Raw genomic sequence first — 17,455 nt, forward strand, 5'->3', positions numbered from 1 at the left:
TGCCAACCATCCCTCCAGCTACTCCTCCTGTCACACACACAGCTCTGCGCTACTGCCAACCATCCCTCCAGCTACTCCTCCTGTCACACACACAGCCCTGCGCTACTGCCAACCATCCCTCCAGCTACTCCTCCTGTCACCCACACAGCCCTGTGCTACTGCCAACCATCCCTCCAGCTACTCCTCCTGTCACACACACAGCTCTGCGCTACTGCCAACCATCCCTCCAGCTACTCCTCCTGTCACACACACAGCTCTGCACTACTGCCAACCATCCCTCCAGCTACTCCTCCTGTCACCCACACAGCCCTGCGCTACTGCCAACCATCCCTCCAGCTACTCCTCCTGTCACACACACACAGCTCTGCACTACTGCCAACCATCCCTCCAGCTACTCCTCCTGTCACACACACAGCTCTGCGCTACTGCCAACCATCCCTCCAGCTACTCCTCCTGTCACACACACAGCTCTGCGCTACTGCCAACCATCCCTCCAGCTACTCCTCCTGTCACACACACAGCCCTGCGCTACTGCCAACCATCCCTCCAGCTACTCCTCCTGTCACCCACACAGCCCTGCGCTACTGCCAACCATCCCTCCAGCTACTCCTCCTGTCACACACACACAGCTCTGCTCTACTGCCAACCATCCCTCCAGCTACTCCTCCTGTCACCCACACAGCCCTGCGCTACTGCCAACCATCCCTCCAGCTACTCCTCCTGTCACCCACACAGCCCTGCGCTACTGCCAACCATCCCTCCAGCTACTCCTCCTGTCACACACACACAGCTCTGCGCTACTGCCAACCATCCCTCCAGCTACTCCTCGAATGGCCTGATATTTGATCGAATAAGTATTCGACCGAACGGTGTTCACTCATCTCTAGTAACTATAAATAGCCACATCCTATATTAAATGCAAATAGAAATATTAATTCATGATGTATTAAAGCCCAACGTCTAAAAAAAAGTCTTTACCTGGCAGATGTCAGCCGTCTTGTAAAAAGTCTTCTTGTCAATGGTTTTCAGACACTCAATTACACATGGAACATCGACTAACTTTGCAGCAAGTGGAACCCTATCAACACGCACAATCCCGTGACGGCCATCGGCTATAAAATAGTGATACAGGTATTAACACCGTTATACTGCACATCATTGACTACACACCTCAATATTGAAATTGCAGCACCAAGAAGGATAACATGGAAGATTATGAAAATTGAAGAAGTAGCCCCTGTTGCTAATATCTGCCAATGATCAAATTTTCAAGCACCTAGATCCAATCTGTGGCATGTCGGAGGGGGGTGTGGGATGGCTTTGCAATGCTTCGTCTTTATCAATGTGCCAGTTATCGCCACATGTCACAAACGAATAGACCTTGGTTTATCCCTATGGCAGGTAGCTATGTGCATATTCTGAGATGTTAGCGCTGTTCAACTATGCATGTCCTGGTTGGAAGAGCACTGATGAAGTGAAATGACAACAGGAGTAGCACAGAGGTCACCCTTTGCACAGACCTGACCGCAGAAGGTGCACAAAGGTGACCCTGTCAAATCTGAGAACATGAATTAAGATTCTTATACTTTATATTCTATGTTATGTCATAGAAATACTAATTTTTTCCTACAATAAGGTTAAGCAGCTCTGAGACAAAGAAAGGAATTTCCAAGATGGAGCTTATATCCTGTCTTTCATGCCTCGTGGTAGAAGTCTTCAGGTTACAGCAAGGAGGTGCCCAGCTGGATGTCAGAGGTCTGAAGCCAATGAGAGATGGACAACACTCAGGAATGCCAAAGGATGCAGTAACCCCTCCTTTCTTTGTCTAATAAGTGTGTGATCTTTTCAATAAAGTTGAGCAATGCAGAGCTGAGCTAAGGGGGCTAAACATGGCTGGTGTGATACGGAAATTCAGTGTCTGTCATTATTAGTAGTTTAAACATGCTCAATAATTTGGACTGACTGATTGATCCAGGATATAGTTGATTATGACCACAACAACCCTATGCACAGACCTGACCACAGGAGGTGCACAGAGGTGACCCTATGTACAGACCTGACCGCAGGAGGTGCACAGAGGTGACCCTATGTACAGACCTGACCGCAGGAGGTGCACAGAGGTGACCCTATGTACAGACCTGACCACAGGAGGTGCACAGAGGTGACCCTATGTACAGACCTGACCGCAGGAGGTGCACAGAGGTGACCCTATGTACAGACCTGACCGCAGGAGGTGCACAGAGGTGACCCTATGCACAGACCTGACCGCAGGAGGTGCACAGAGGTGACCCTATGTACAGACCTGACCACAGGAGGTGCACAGAGGTGACCCTATGCACAGACCTGACCGCAGGAGGTGCACAGAGGTGACCCTATGTACAGACCTGACCGCAGGAGGTGCACAGAGGTGACCCTATGTACAGACCTGACAGCAGGAGGTGCACAGAGGTGACCCTATGTACAGACCTGACCGCAGGAGGTGCACAGAGGTGACCCTATGTACAGACCTGACCGCAGGAGGTGCACAGAGGTGACCCTATGCACAGACCTGACCGCAGGAGGTGCACAGAGGTGACCCTATGTACAGACCTGACCGCAGGAGGTGCACAGAGGTGACCCTATGTACAGACCTGACCGCAGGAGGTGCACAGAGGTGACCCTATGTACAGACCTGACCGCAGGAGGTGCACAGAGGTGACCCTATGTACAGACCTGACCGCAGGAGGTGCACAGAGGTGACCCTATGTACAGACCTGACCGCAGGAGGTGCACAGAGGTGACCCTATGCACAGACCTGACCGCAGGAGGTGCACAGAGGTGACCCTATGTACAGACCTGACCGCAGGAGGTGCACAGAGGTGACCCTATGCACAGACCTGACCGCAGGAGGTGCACAAAGGTGACCCCATGTACAGACCTGACCGCAGGAGGTGCACAGAGGTGACCCCATGTACAGACCTGACCGCAGGAGGTGCGCAGAGGTGACCCTATGTACAGACCTGACCGCAGAAGGTGCACAGAGGTGACCCTATGTACAGACCTGACAGCAGGAGGTGCACAGAGGTGACCCTATGTACAGACCTGACCGCAGAAGGTGCACAGAGGTGACCCTATGTACAGACCTGACCGCAGGAGGTGCACAGAGGTGACCCTATGCACAGACGTGACAGCAGGAGGTGCACAGAGGTGACCCTATGTACAGACCTGACCGCAGGAGGTGCACAGAGGTGACCCTATGTACAGACCTGACAGCAGGAGGTGCACAGAGGTGACCCTATGTACAGACCTGACCACAGGAGGTGCACAGAGGTGACCCTATGTACAGACCTGACCGCAGAAGGTGCACAGAGGTGACCCTATGTACAGACCTGACCGCAGAAGGTGCACAGAGGTGACCCTATGTACAGACCTGACAGCAGGAGGTGCACAGAGGTGACCCTATGTACAGACCTGACCGCAGAAGGTGCACAGAGGTGACCCTATGTACAGACCTGACCGCAGGAGGTGCACAGAGGTGACCCTATGTACAGACCTGACCGCAGGAGGTGCACAGAGGTGACCCTATGTACAGACCTGACCGCAGGAGGTGCACAAAGGTGACCCCATGTACAGACCTGACCGCAGGAGGTGCACAGAGGTGACCCCATGTACAGACCTGACAGCAGAAGGAGCACAGAGGTGACCCTATGCACAGACCTGACCGCAGAAGGTGCACAGAGGTGACCCTATGTACAGACCTGACAGCAGAAGGAGCACAGAGGTGACCCTATGTACAGACCTGACAGCAGAAGGAGCACAGAGGTGACCCTATGTACAGACCTGACCGCAGGAGGTGCACAGAGGTGACCCTATGTACAGACCTGACCGCAGGAGGTGCACAGAGGTGACCCTATGTACAGACCTGACCGCAGGAGGTGCACAGAGGTGACCCCATGTACAGACCTGACCGCAGGAGGTGCACAGAGGTGACCCTATGTACAGACCTGACCGCAGGAGGTGCACAGAGGTGACCCTATGTACAGACCTGACAGCAGGAGGTGCACAGAGGTGACCCTATGCACAGACCTGACCGCAGGAGGTGCACAGAGGTGACCCCATGTACAGACCTGACCGCAGGAGGTGCACAGAGGTGACCCCATGTACAGACCTGACAGCAGAAGGAGCACAGAGGTGACCCTTTGTACAGACCTGACAGCAGGAGGTGCACAGAGGTGACCCTATGCACAGACCTGACCGCAGAAGGTGCACAGAGGTGACCCTATGCACAGACCTGACCACAGGAGGTGCACAGAGGTGACCCTATGTACAGACCTGACAGCAGAAGGAGCACAGAGGTGACCCTATGCACAGACCTGACCGCAGGAGGTGCACAGAGGTGACCCTATGTACAGACCTGACCGCAGGAGGTGCACAGAGGTGACCCTATGTACAGACCTGACCGCAGGAGGTGCACAGAGGTGACCCTATGTACAGACCTGACCGCAGGAGGTGCACAGAGGTGACCCTATGTACAGACCTGACCGCAGGAGGTGCACAGAGGTGACCCTATGTACAGACCTGACCGCAGGAGGTGCACAGAGGTGACCCTATGTACAGACCTGACCGCAGGAGGTGCACAGAGGTGACCCTATGTACAGACCTGACCGCAGGAGGTGCACAAAGGTGACCCCATGTACAGACCTGACAGCAGAAGGAGCACAGAGGTGACCCTTTGTACAGACCTGACCGCAGGAGGTGCACAGAGGTGACCCTTTGTACAGACCTGACCGCAGGAGGTGCACAGAGGTGACCCTATGCACAGACCTGACCGCAGGAGGTGCACAGAGGTGACCCTATGTACAGACCTGACCGCAGGAGGTGCACAGAGGTGACCCTATGTACAGACCTGACCGCAGGAGGTGCACAGAGGTGACCCTATGTACAGACCTGACTGCAGGAGGTGCACAGAGGTGACCCTATGTACAGACCTGACCGCAGGAGGTGCACAGAGGTGACCCTATGTACAGACCTGACCGCAGGAGGTGCACAGAGGTGACCCTATGTACAGACCTGACCGCAGGAGGTGCACAGAGGTGACCCTATGTACAGACCTGACCGCAGGAGGTGCACAAAGGTGACCCCATGTACAGACCTGACAGCAGAAGGAGCACAGAGGTGACCCTTTGTACAGACCTGACCGCAGGAGGTGCACAGAGGTGACCCTTTGTACAGACCTGACCGCAGGAGGTGCACAGAGGTGACCCTTTGTACAGACCTGACCGCAGAAGGTGCACAAAGGTGACCCTATGCACAGACCTGACCACAGGAGACACTTCTGTGCACCTCCTGTGATGAGGGTCACCTCACATTCCATCTCATTAATCTACATAGCAGATAAAAATAAACAAGCATTAGGAAGATCCGATATTTATCTGGGTAAATAAATCTTATCAATTAAAACCATTCCCAGGGTGTTAGTGAGTACCATAGCTATTCCAGATAGCATTCTATAGATAAGAGAAACGCAGGTGGACTGTTTAGTTATCATCCATTTAGAATGCCATAAATCAGTAAAATTCTATTTCGTGTATGTATCTCTTAGATTGAAGTGATCCCGTCCCCCAATCTCCTAATCCAGTGTCTACAGGAAACTTATCTATGCACTTACTCATTATATTATTAATTTTATTTTAAATTTGATTTTTTATTGAAGAAAGAACAGAAGAAAGTTTTATAATATATAAAACAGTAACAAACTAAAGAAAACCCACAAAGTATTGAGTAGCAAGATTCTGCATACAAAGTCAATGCTCCAGATCACAGATCAGGTGCGAAGGCACCACAAATATAGTCGAGTATACAAGGACCAGAAAGTCAAATATACATACCATACTTAGACAGTAAATGCTGCGATAGTACAGAAAGAACAAATGGGGACAAAAACTAGGGAGAAGAAGCAAGAGGGAAACGCAAAGAGGGAAGGAGACAAAAAAGAGAAAGGGTAACAAGACAGAAACAGAAAGAAAAAACAGGAAAACCAAACAAAAAAAACCAAAAAAAAAAAAACCAGTATACCTGAGTGCAATGCTGAAGATACATAGAGTACAGCAAATATAGAAAGTGAAGTCACCTAATCTCATGAAGCATTTAGCAGTTTGCAACCTAAGGGGTCACAACAGGATTAACCTGAGGCTGTAAAGGAGGAGACAGTTTTCTCGTTTCCATATACGAGAGCCAGAGGGACCAGTGGGTGCGAAATTTGGCATAAGTATGATTTTTATTGGCCAGCATACGTTCTAGAGTACACGCTAAATCAACATGATGGAGTAACTCAGCTACGGTTAAACAAAGAGCAGACTTCCACTGACAAGCGATCATAGCCCGAGCTGCCAGCATAAACTGCCCCAGAAAAACCTGTGTCCCCGAGGGGAAAGTACCAGTATCCAAAAAGCATAGAGCAAGACCAGGGGAGGGACGTATATCGAGACTGGCTATAGTGGACATGAATCTAAATACAGCCGTCCAAAAGGTTAAAATCGGAGGGCACTCCCACCATAAGTGTATGAAAGAACCCACGTGACCACATCCTCGCCAGCAAAATTTCGAACAGGAGGGATCCATATGCGCCAGTTGACTTGGGGTCCTATACCATCGCAACATTACTTTCAATGCCGTTTCCCAGTGAGCAGCACCCCTAGAAACACATTTGACAAACCCATTTGCATCATACCAGTCCGACAGAGAGATAGTTCTGACAAGGTCTGATTCCCAACGGAGCAGATGAAGAGGCTTAACCCGCTCAGCGGGGACAGAGAGAAAGTTATAAAACATGGACAATCCACCCTTAGCAGGCGAGGAACGATTCCACAACTTCAAAGCTAATCTAGGGAAGGTTAGCCTAGAGGGCTCATGGGTTTGAAAAAAGTGACGCAGTTGTAAATATTTTAAAAAAAAAGCCCATTTTAGGGAGGTGGAACTCATCCTGCAGCATAGAGAACGATTTAAGCCCATCCTCAGAGTAAAGATGAGCCACTTTGTAGAGGCCTCTAGAGACCCACCCACGAAGTCGCAGCTGAGGGAGGAAAGCGATCACATACAATAGGGGCAATTTCGACAAAGGACCAAGATCTTCCCTGGAGGTGTGCGACAAAAAATAACGCCAGGCAGTCGTGGAGGCCTTAATACTTAACAAAGGAAGGGGTGTAGTGGCGGGGATCAGGTCCTTAGGGCGCAGAATACTCATAAGCGGGGCGTGCAATAGGCTCTCCTCAACCTCGGCTCACCGCCATTTAGGTTTCATCCTAACATCCGGGACACCCGCAACTCCATGGGACCAAGGCCTTGTCATTACTTTAAATCGGACCCTGGACCTCCTACCCTCCCATATGAAAGTAGAAAGAATAGACTGTAGTTTAGGGAAGTATGAGTCAGGGAGGGGAATGGCAACTGTGCAAAATGTATATAAAATGAGGGGCAGCACCATCATTTTAACAATGGCTATTCTGCTAGCCCAGGACAGCATCGGTTGAGAGAAGGAAGCAAGGAGAAAGGAAATCTTAGTCAGAAGGGGGATATAATTGCAGCAAACAAGTTAGAGCTAGGCACCGTCAGGAATATGCCAAGATACGCAATGCGGGAATCATTCCACTGATAGGGGAACTTAAGACTAAGGTAACGTTTCACTCATTATATTATTAATATCACCCTCACTATTACCAATACGCAAACCAAAATAAAAAGAATTTTTGTAATGTTGGAAGAAATCAGCATGTGACACTTCATCTTATGTGACTAACTAGAATATAACGTATATTTGCTAATCACTACTATAAAATTATTTTGCACAAATTGTTTTACTTACGATGTAACTCAATGGAAAGTCTGTCTTTTGCATTGACGTTCCCAGACTGCACCATCCTTCTAACAGTCGATGCATATTCCTATAAGGCAAAATAATATGGAATAATATTATTAAAAGCTTATTTCATAAATAAATAAAAGGGGTATTAAACACTATTGTTTGTAGAATGAAAAGTCCTATAAATTCCTATACACTTTGTGCACCAACACCTTACATTTTTCAATTCCAGAGAATGTAAGAGTAACTGTGAATATTTTTGTAAATATAATAGCTCAGGAGAATAGAAGAAATGTTCTAATATAGCTTAGAGAAAATGCGTCTATTAGCTGTTATCAGCTCCTGTCCTGCCTGCTACACTGCTCAATTCACTGAGGGACCGGTCTACACTGATGACAGACTGCAGACAGATTACACTAAGCTCTCTCTCATCTGTACTATTCAGAAATCTTAGCAGCTTCTCCCCTCACCACAGCCTTCTATATCAGCTGATCTGTGAGCCCTGTCTTTACACAGATCTCTCAGTGAATGGAGCAATTTAGCAGGCAGGAGAGGGGCTGATAACAGTAAATAAGCATTTTCCTTGGATCAGAGATACTGCAACGTTTCTTATACTCATGAAAACTAATCATTTCCCCCAGCATTTACAGCAACTATTAGGCCTCATGCATGCATTTCTGTAAAAGTTGTCACACAGCCGTTTTGAGAACAGAGTGATTTCAACAAATACATCCACAGCAGTACGAATCCTCGCTATTCCTTTGTGCAGCCTTTTCTTGGCCTTATTTTACATGAAACTCTTTGTACTACTATTATTTACATGTAAGGAATCTGTGAACAAACTACATTTCCCATGATGCATCTGCCTGCTCTCACTCCCTGTGTTTGCTGCTCACATTTGCTTACAAACGAAACATCGCAGGATCATGTGACCTAAGATGTGGGACATGTGATTTCATTGAAGGGGAGAGCAGGGTGATGTAGAAATGTAGTTTTTTCACAGATTCACTGCATGTAAAGAGTAGAGAGTTCTGATCCTGGGTGCTAATCTCTAGAGAAGTTGATACAAATAATTTGTTCGTATCAATGTTTTACCAATAAAAAGATTAGCATCTATTTGCTGAAACTAATATCTCCTTAACCATGCGTTATGAGTAAATCCAAACAAATCTGCCTTAACTACATAATCTAAAAACCGTGTAGTTGTAAGTTGTCATTCACATTGTCAACAGCCATCAGTGGAGTGAAAAACTGAGCAATGTCCAATACAAAACCAAATGATAAGTAGTGTATTGTTACCTGAGGCAGCCTTAAGATGTACTGGCTCTCTAGTTCATGGGGAGCGTCGTCTTTGCTACGTGATGCCTTTTGTTCTGTGAGAAAGAAATAAAATATTGTTTGCTGAGTAACATGGATATAGTCAATACTAACAGCAGCAACAATCTCATTCCAGTTCTTATTCTTCTAGTACAGACTTTAAAAAACAGAAGTGCTGCGTTTAACCCTGTGTGTCAACTACATTATGAAACGGTGGAAAAGATTTACACTTGAAAGTAAAAGGGTTAAAATCGCTGCTATATGGGATGTTTGATGACACAGAGAGAGCATACTTTAATTTGTGTCAAAAAATTCTTAAAATGAAATACTATGTTTACGTTTTATAAGATAATCCCAAGTGTAACAAACTGAGTGAAAGAAATAAGCTAAAAAAACAAGATTAGAGTGAAAAGAAAGGTTACACCCTTGTTATCTGACCCCGTCCAGCTAACTGTCCCTTAGACTCCGGGGTGTCAGGACAAAAGGTTCAACGTATGGAAGCCAGAACCAATTTACATGAATAAAATATAACTTATAAACTCGAGTATAAGCCGACCCGAATATAAGCCGAGGCCCCTAATTTTACCACAAAAAAACTGGGAAATCTTATTGACTCGAGTATAAGCCGGGGGGGGGGGGGGGGGGGAGGAATGCAGCAGCTACTGGAAAATTTCAAAAATGAAAATGGTCGGAGTTTTTGGGTGCAGTAGTTGCTGGGGAAGGGGAGGGGGTGTTTTGGTTGTCTGTCTGCCCCTTCCCTGAGCTTGAGGACTGGCATTTTTTTTCCCCCACGTGCAATTCAGTCTGGCTGAATATAGGGGATCTGCAGCGCTCCTATTAACACCTACCCGACGGAATAGAAGCACTGCAGATCCCCTATATTCAGTAGACCGGGCACTGTCAGACACAGGGATACCTAATGTGTATGTGTTTCATAGTAATTTTCTTTTGCATGTATTCTAGGGAAAGAAGGGATTCAGAACTTTTATTAAAAAAAATAAAAGCTTTTTTCCCCCCCACTATTTTATGGGAGATTCTATACATACAAGATTCTATGCCATGACTAAGGGATAGATATCCCGAAACGCGTAGACTTCCTGTGTTGGGATGTCATGCACACACGTAATGTGAGTTTGTCCATATTTTTTTGATTCCCCTCGTCTGATGCATGTTTTTTGTGCTTTTTGATTTTTCTTCTTTTTTCTTTTTTATGGAATATGTTTCCCGAATAAATGCTAAATTTTATTGAACATTGCCCTTTGTGTTGGAACTTTTTCTACTTGTGCAATACAAGATTCTATACAAAAAAAGACTCGAGTATAAGCCGAGGGGGACTTTTTCAGCAAAAAAAATGTGCTGAAAAATTCGGCTTATACTCGAGTATATACGGTAACTTAATTCTTTATATTAAAAAACAACCATAAAGGAGAAAGTCGAGCAGTAAGTTTTATAGCTTATTATCAGGTGAACAGTCCCTTGAAATGCGTAAGCTATAAAACTCACCGCCAGTCTTTCTCCCTTATGGCTGTTTTTTAATATAAAGAATTAAAAGTTAGATTTTATTCATGTAAATTGGTGCTGGATTCCATACACTGTATCTTTGGAAAAAAAACAAGGTCACTGAGGGCGGGCTCACATCTGCGCCCGTGCGTGCTTTAAGCAATCCTGCTGGGTTTCAGACTTCCACCTCAAGAAATTGGACAGGGGACGGAAACCCGGCAGTCAGTTTTCAAAGCCATTCAAGTGAATGGGTTTGAAAAGTGAGCGCCTGTGAGCGTTTTGTACCTGTCTGTGACGAAATCGGTTTTTCTAACCAGGCACAAAGTCAGACATGCAGGGTTGAATGGGTTTGAAAACGGAGTGCCAGGTTTCCGCCCCGTGTCCAGTTTCTTGGGGCAGAAGACGGAAACCAAGCAGGATTGCTTAAAGCGCACATGGGCGCAGATGTGAACCCGCCCTGATTTAAAATATTGGGGTTGAGGAACTCAATCAAAGTCATATAGACATTCCCGGTGTAATAGGACATATTTTTCTACAAAATTGGGCTGTCTTATTGATTGACAGGGTTAAATTATCTTATTGATCACCCTGTATGTATCCTTACTGCTCATCTATGGATAAATGGTCATTTTGTGGCTAGACATATACTGTACATCCAGGAAGCCCCTCACTTTCCCCTAAGGCTACTACAAAATAGTGCATTACATACAATAGAACTCCCTGTTTCCCATAAACTCTCTCATCACTTGTAACCGCAGCTAAGTATTATCTCTTTTCACTTATGAAACACTTTTAATACTAATATATTCTAGTGTATAATAATAGTAATATAGTTAAAACCATCACCGATTCAACCAAATAAGCTTTATCTAAGATATACAAATTGGTATCTTTTTGATAAAACCAAGTTCACACCTGATTCCGCATTGGAAGCCCTACAGGCTTCTTATATATTTACTTAGTATGAAAATAAAAAGGCCTTTTTATTTTTATTGTGAGCACTGACGGCTTTGAAAGAGGGCAATTTGGGACACTAAACCCCGGTCCATAGGGGCCCGGCGGTGGTTTAGTGTCCCAAATCGCCCTGACAGGTTCAGTTAAGGTTTCTAGATACATGTATGCAGACAAAACAGAGCTCAACAACAGTGACTTCTTCAGCTCCCAACACCCCTGAGGCAATCATTTATGCTACTAGGGGAATCCGGCCTCCCACCCACACAAGGGAAGCTTTTGGTTATTTTTATATTTTTTTTATTTTAACTCAATGTCCAGGAGGCAGGATATCTGGAGCTCTATAACAAAAAAAACTTGTACTCCAACCCTTGTGAATGTAAGTTTTAAAAACTTTAACATAGTTTTCAGAATAAATATACATTACTTGTAGACATCATCTCGGATTCTGTGTTGCCTTATTCTTCAATATCTGGAACTGGAATAAGAAAATAAAAGGAAATATTAAAAGGATATTCTCGTGATTCGTGACATCGTCCAAACGAACATTTACACAATTAACAGTAGGTTCACACCAGCATTCGGGTTTCTGTTCTTTGGGTCGAAATGGGGATCTGAAGAACGGAAAGCGGCTACCCGCAAACACTGGTGGACTCCATAGACTGTAATGGGGTCTGCCAGGTTTACGCCTGAAAAACGCAGAGAGAAAAGTCCCGCTTGCAGTACTTTTCTCTACAAATTTTTAAAGCAGAGTTCGGGATGGAAACCCTAATCATAGAACAGACGCAGGTGTGAACCTCGCCGTAATAGTTGCCTACTTATAATGTCTTTCCATATCGTGTTATCTTCTTCTTCAGCAAAATCACATTATTGCAGTGTGACCACTTTTTTGAGCATGGATTGCCGTGCAAACAGGAGGTCACTCGCTCTGCTGCCTTAGACTAAGTTCACACGTGAATTACGTGTGGCGTAATTTGGTCTGGAGAAAAAACACTTCCTAATTAGGAAGCAGTTTTTGGACCTTGAAAACGCCAGGCGGTTTTTCCCTCCCAGACAGTGAATGGACCGTAAAAAAACGTGTCGCAGCGCGGTTTACGCCTCCCATTCACTTCTATTGACCTCCTGAGGCGGAATCCGCCTCAAGAAAGGTCAAGTCGCTTCTTTTTCCCACTAGCGGAAACATGCCGTTAGCAGAAAAAAAAGAACGCTAGCGGTCTCCATAGATCACCATTGTGAGGGGGCAGATTATGACGTGGATTCCGCACCATAATTCGCCCTCTCTGTGCCTGCGTGAACGGGCCCTTAGAGCCACCAGGTCACTTCAGATTCATCCTCCATGCCTGTTCTCCTGCCCTAACTCTTCTTTGAAAATGGTTCCTGTATCCCTCACATACTATCCATAGCCCCCCCCCCCCCTTCACAGCCATGCCCCTATCATCTTCCCTCTTGTTATCAGCAGCAGTTGTTGCAGCTTCCGGGACCTGTCTGAGGACCTGTCGCACAGTCTGAGGCCCTGCAGGTATAGATTATTATGATGCCCGGACACTTATCTATGCTGGTCAGCGAACTCTACAAAAATGAACATGATGTTCTTAGCATATATTTTGAGCAAGGTGTATAATCCCACTCCATACTCTATTGGGTGCAGCGCTGCATTGCGACCACCACCACTGTATTACAGCGCCAACAAGGGGAACAACCCAGCAACACCACAGTAACCCGGCTGCCAGGCTGAGCGCCCACACACACAATCGCTCAGGCACATCGCCATCATGCAGAACCACACCACATGTCAAAAAGTTCACTTTACCAAAAGGTCTGAGTCTTTTGATCTTTTTGTAGCGTGTCTATGGGGTGATGTGACTGAGAACGTTCGGTGCACTCTGAACTGAAACATTATATGTCATCTCTGCTAAACCATTTTGTAGATTTTGCTGAGAAGAATTGTTCAATGTATATTATTGGAAGTGTAATCTAGGTTTTTCTTTTCTTCTCCAAAATGTCGCATACAGAATTCTATATGCCAGCATGCATTCTGCACAGTATAAGGGTACAAAAAAAAAAAGCGGTTTCCAGGTGGAGAGGCTGCATATGGACATTGGCGGTTTGCTTTCAAAACCCATTGAAATGAATGTGTTTGTAAACTGATCACCGGGAAGCCGCCCCCTATGCAGTTTGGCCTGGCTTTTTGATGGACTCACAAAGGGCGGGCAGCAGCATCAGTGTGAACACCCCCTAACTTGTTTGCTGTGGTTGGAGTTTTCATTCAGCATAGTTTAACCCCTTAAGGACCTGGTCATTTTCGCATTTTCGTTTTCCCTTCCCACATTCCAAGAGCCATAACTTTTTCATTTTTCACCTCACAGACTCACAGGATGGCTTATTGTTTGCGGTACAAATTGTAATGGCTCCATTCAATACCCTATGCAATGTACTGGGAAGCTGTCAAAAAACTCAGAATGAGGTGCAATTGGAGAAAAAAATGCAACTGCACCAATTTCATATGGGTTTAATTTTTATGGCATTCATTGTGTGGTAAAAAAAATGACGTTACCTGTATTCTGTGGGGCAGTACGAACACTGCGATACCACATTTATATAGGATCTGTAATGTTCTGATACATTTTAAAAATGGAAAAACTTTGTAAAATAGAAAAAATATATTGTGTCGCTATATTGTGACACCTGTAACTTTTTCATAATTGCATGTCTGGATCTGGGCAAGTCGTCTTTTTATGCGGGACAAGATGGCTTTTTACTGAAACCCAGCGCCGCACCTCTAATGAAGCGACGTGAGGCGGCCGCCTCAGGCGGCGCATGGGCGACTTTTTTTTTTTTTTTTACTTTGAACCAGCGCAGGAGAGCTGCTTCTCTCTGTGCTGGTTCAGACGTCTATGTATCTGCGTAGGCGGCGTCACTAGGCCCCCTACGCACGCTGATATGTACTCAGACGTCTAGGTATCAGCGTGGGCGGTGTCATCACGTGATGACGCTCGCTGATACCTAGACGTCTGAGTACGTATCAGCGTAGGCGGCCTAGTGACGCCGCCTACTCAGACGTCAGCCTGCATGAGAAGAGGATCACGGAGGCGGCGAGAGCAACAACAAGATCGGTAAGTATAAAAACTTCTTTTTTTGTTTTATAATAGGCCGCTACCTGCTGGAGTATCTCCAGCAGGCAGCGGCCTATTTACCTACCCCCCCAGACCTGCTCACTGCCGCCCCCGCTTCCCCTTCTACTATAGGCCGCAGAGGCCGGCAGTGAGTAGGCCCGGGCAGGCCGCGATCCCACTACCGCCATTATTATACCCGGGGGTCTTTGCAGACCTCCAAGTATAATAATCGGAGCCCCAGGGGAGGTGAGGGAACATAATAAACACTGTTACTCACCTCTCCGGGACCCGATGTTAAAGAGGACCTTTCATGGGTTTGGGCAAAGGCAGTTCTATATACTGCTGGAAAGCACTGCGCACAGCGCACTGTCGGAAGAGACTGGAAATGTGGGGAGACGTCTCCTGTGAGTATTACTGCATTGTATTTATTGTAATGCCCCCCCCCCCCCCCCCCCCTGCTGTCTTTCAAAAGATGAACATCGTGGGGGGGGAAGTCTTTCGATTGTCCGCCTCAGGCAGCAGAGAGGCTAGGTTCACCACTGCTGAAACCATTTGGGGAAAGATCTGATAGTTTGATCAAGTAATATTAAAATTTTTACAGGAGGCAAAATGTTGACAAAAAATGCTATTTGGCTATTTTAATTTTTCGCCGCCACGCTGTTCACTGTATAGGAGAAATATTTTATGTGTTAGATATATGTTATAGTGTGAGCCAGAACCTAACTCAGAGATTCTTTATAAATACACTAGTTCTCAATCTGAGCTCCGTTCTTCCCCACTAGGAGAGCTAGCTATGGTATGATAACTAACCGCAGAATAGTTCATGAACTATTTTCCTCTGCGCATGACTCGTGCGAACACTGCGCAGAAAACACACAGACCTCATTATAGTCTATGAGCTCCGTGTGCTTTCATAAGCTCACCGCTTCCCAATGCGTTCGGTATTTCATTCGGGGGGGTCCCCAAGCGGACCCCCCGAACAGAATACCGAATGCAGATGTGAACCAGGCCTCAGATTAAAAACTATTGTATTTCTGATGAATATGTGACTTAGGTTCTGGTCCACACTATCACATATATCAGTTGTTTCTGTGGGTTTGGAGGGGGGGAGGGGTCGTGGTGGTATCAATTTCCGAGACCTCCCCTCACCCAGTATACACACTATATACTTCTGACACATTGACTTCAGATTAGTTATATTCTCAATGTTTGGTCTTTTAATAGGGAGTTTTTTCTTATGTTTTTAACTTTGATATGAATAGAGGTTAAGTTTTTATATTCACTTACCCCAATAGTAATTGACCCTTCCATTTTCCTCATTTTCTGACCCTTTTTGGGGGTAATATACCCAATTATTTACCAATTTTGTTTCTATATGTCATTTTAGCATCAAAGAAACAATAAACAAAGCCTGAAGGTGTGAACGCCTCTTTAGAAAGAGTAGATAATAAACCGCATGTACATGGGACTCCATTTATAATAATGCTTTATAATAGGAAAGCTATAAGTCCCCTACAGTATAGAGCACATAGGTGACGCTTCAATGCACAGGCGCCAATACTAATGCCTACAGAGAATGGCTCCCCGCAGGCTGCACTACCGCGCGCTATCAGTCACACAGGGCTGCTGCACAGACAAACCGCATAGAAATAAGAGAAAACCACAAAACAAAGTTCACATTACCTTACTGGAAGCAGCGCTGACAAAGATACCGCACCGGAAATGCGATCCCCGGCCAAACAGTAAACCGGAAGTCACATGTCACGTCAATGCTCTCTCTCATTGGCTGGCGTCAGTGCTCTGTGATTGGCTTGCTTCCCACGGTTCGTTCAGTGAACGAAGGAAAGTTTTTTGGCTTGTGGCAAGTGCCTGGCGTTCTAATGTAGAGTGCGATCCGCTGCCATGTAATACAGTCTGCTGATGTGTGTGTGTGTGTGTAGTTTGGGGGGAGAGAATTGGGGTGCATGATGTACTGTGGGGGAGAGATGTGGGGTGCATGGTGTACTGTGGGGGAGAGATGTGGGGCGCATGGTGTACTGTGGGGGAGAGATGTGGGGCGCATGGTGTACTGTGGGGGAGAGATGTGGGGCGCCTGGTGTACTGTGGGGGAGAGATGTGGGGCGCATGGTGTACTGTGGGGAGAGAAGTGGGGCGCATGGTGTACTGTGGGGGAGAGATGTGGGGCGCATGGTGTACTGTGGGGGAGAGATGTGGGGTGCATGATGTACTGTGGGGAGAGAAGTGGGGTGCATGGTGTACTGTGGGGGAGAGATGTGGGGTGCATGGTGTACTGTGGGGGAGAGATGTGGGGTGCATGGTGTACTGTGGGGAGAGAAGTGGGGTGCATGGTGTACTGTGGGGGAGAGATGTGGGGTGCATGGTGTACTGTGGGGGAGAGATGTGGGGTGCATGATGTACTGTGGGGAGAGAAGTGGGGTGCATGGTGTACTGTGGGGAGAGAAGTGGGGTGCATGGTGTACTGTGGGGGAGAGATGTGGGGTGCATGGTGTACTGTGGGGGAGAGATGTGGGGTGCATGGTGTACTGTGGGGGAGAGATGTGGGGTGCATGGTGTACTGTGGGGGAGAGATGTGGGGTGCCTGGTGTACTGTGGGGGAGAGATGTGGGGTGCATGGTGTACTGTGGGGGAGAGATGTGGGGTGCCTGGTGTACTGTGGGGGAGAGATGTGGGGTGCCTGGTGTACTGTGGGGGAGAGATGTGGGGTGCCTGGTGTACT

The 17,455-nt window shown here is 46.8% G+C and overlaps 1 protein-coding gene across 2 annotated transcripts in view; it reads right to left on the minus strand.

Annotated features, from left to right (window-relative positions):
* Positions 1-16,466, minus strand: part of TAF7L (TATA-box binding protein associated factor 7 like) — a 38,935-nt gene extending 22,469 nt beyond the window's left edge. The window contains exons 1-5 of one of the 2 annotated variants that reach the window (XM_075261056.1): positions 16,402-16,466; positions 12,033-12,077; positions 9,137-9,210; positions 7,841-7,919; positions 979-1,112 (exon numbers count right to left, since the gene is read on the minus strand). In XM_075261056.1, coding sequence (XP_075117157.1) covers positions 979-1,112; positions 7,841-7,919; positions 9,137-9,210; positions 12,033-12,045 — 300 coding nt within the window. In that variant the 5' untranslated portion in view covers positions 12,046-12,077; positions 16,402-16,466. Of the gene's footprint in view, positions 1-978; positions 1,113-7,840; positions 7,920-9,136; positions 9,211-12,032; positions 12,084-16,401 lie in introns of both variants that reach the window. The other variant, XM_075261055.1, reaches the window with a different exon arrangement.
* Between the last annotated feature and the right edge of the window lie 989 nt (positions 16,467-17,455).

Source organism: Leptodactylus fuscus, chromosome 11, assembly GCF_031893055.1.
Source record: "Leptodactylus fuscus isolate aLepFus1 chromosome 11, aLepFus1.hap2, whole genome shotgun sequence".
Lineage (NCBI taxonomy): Eukaryota > Metazoa > Chordata > Amphibia > Anura > Leptodactylidae > Leptodactylus > Leptodactylus fuscus.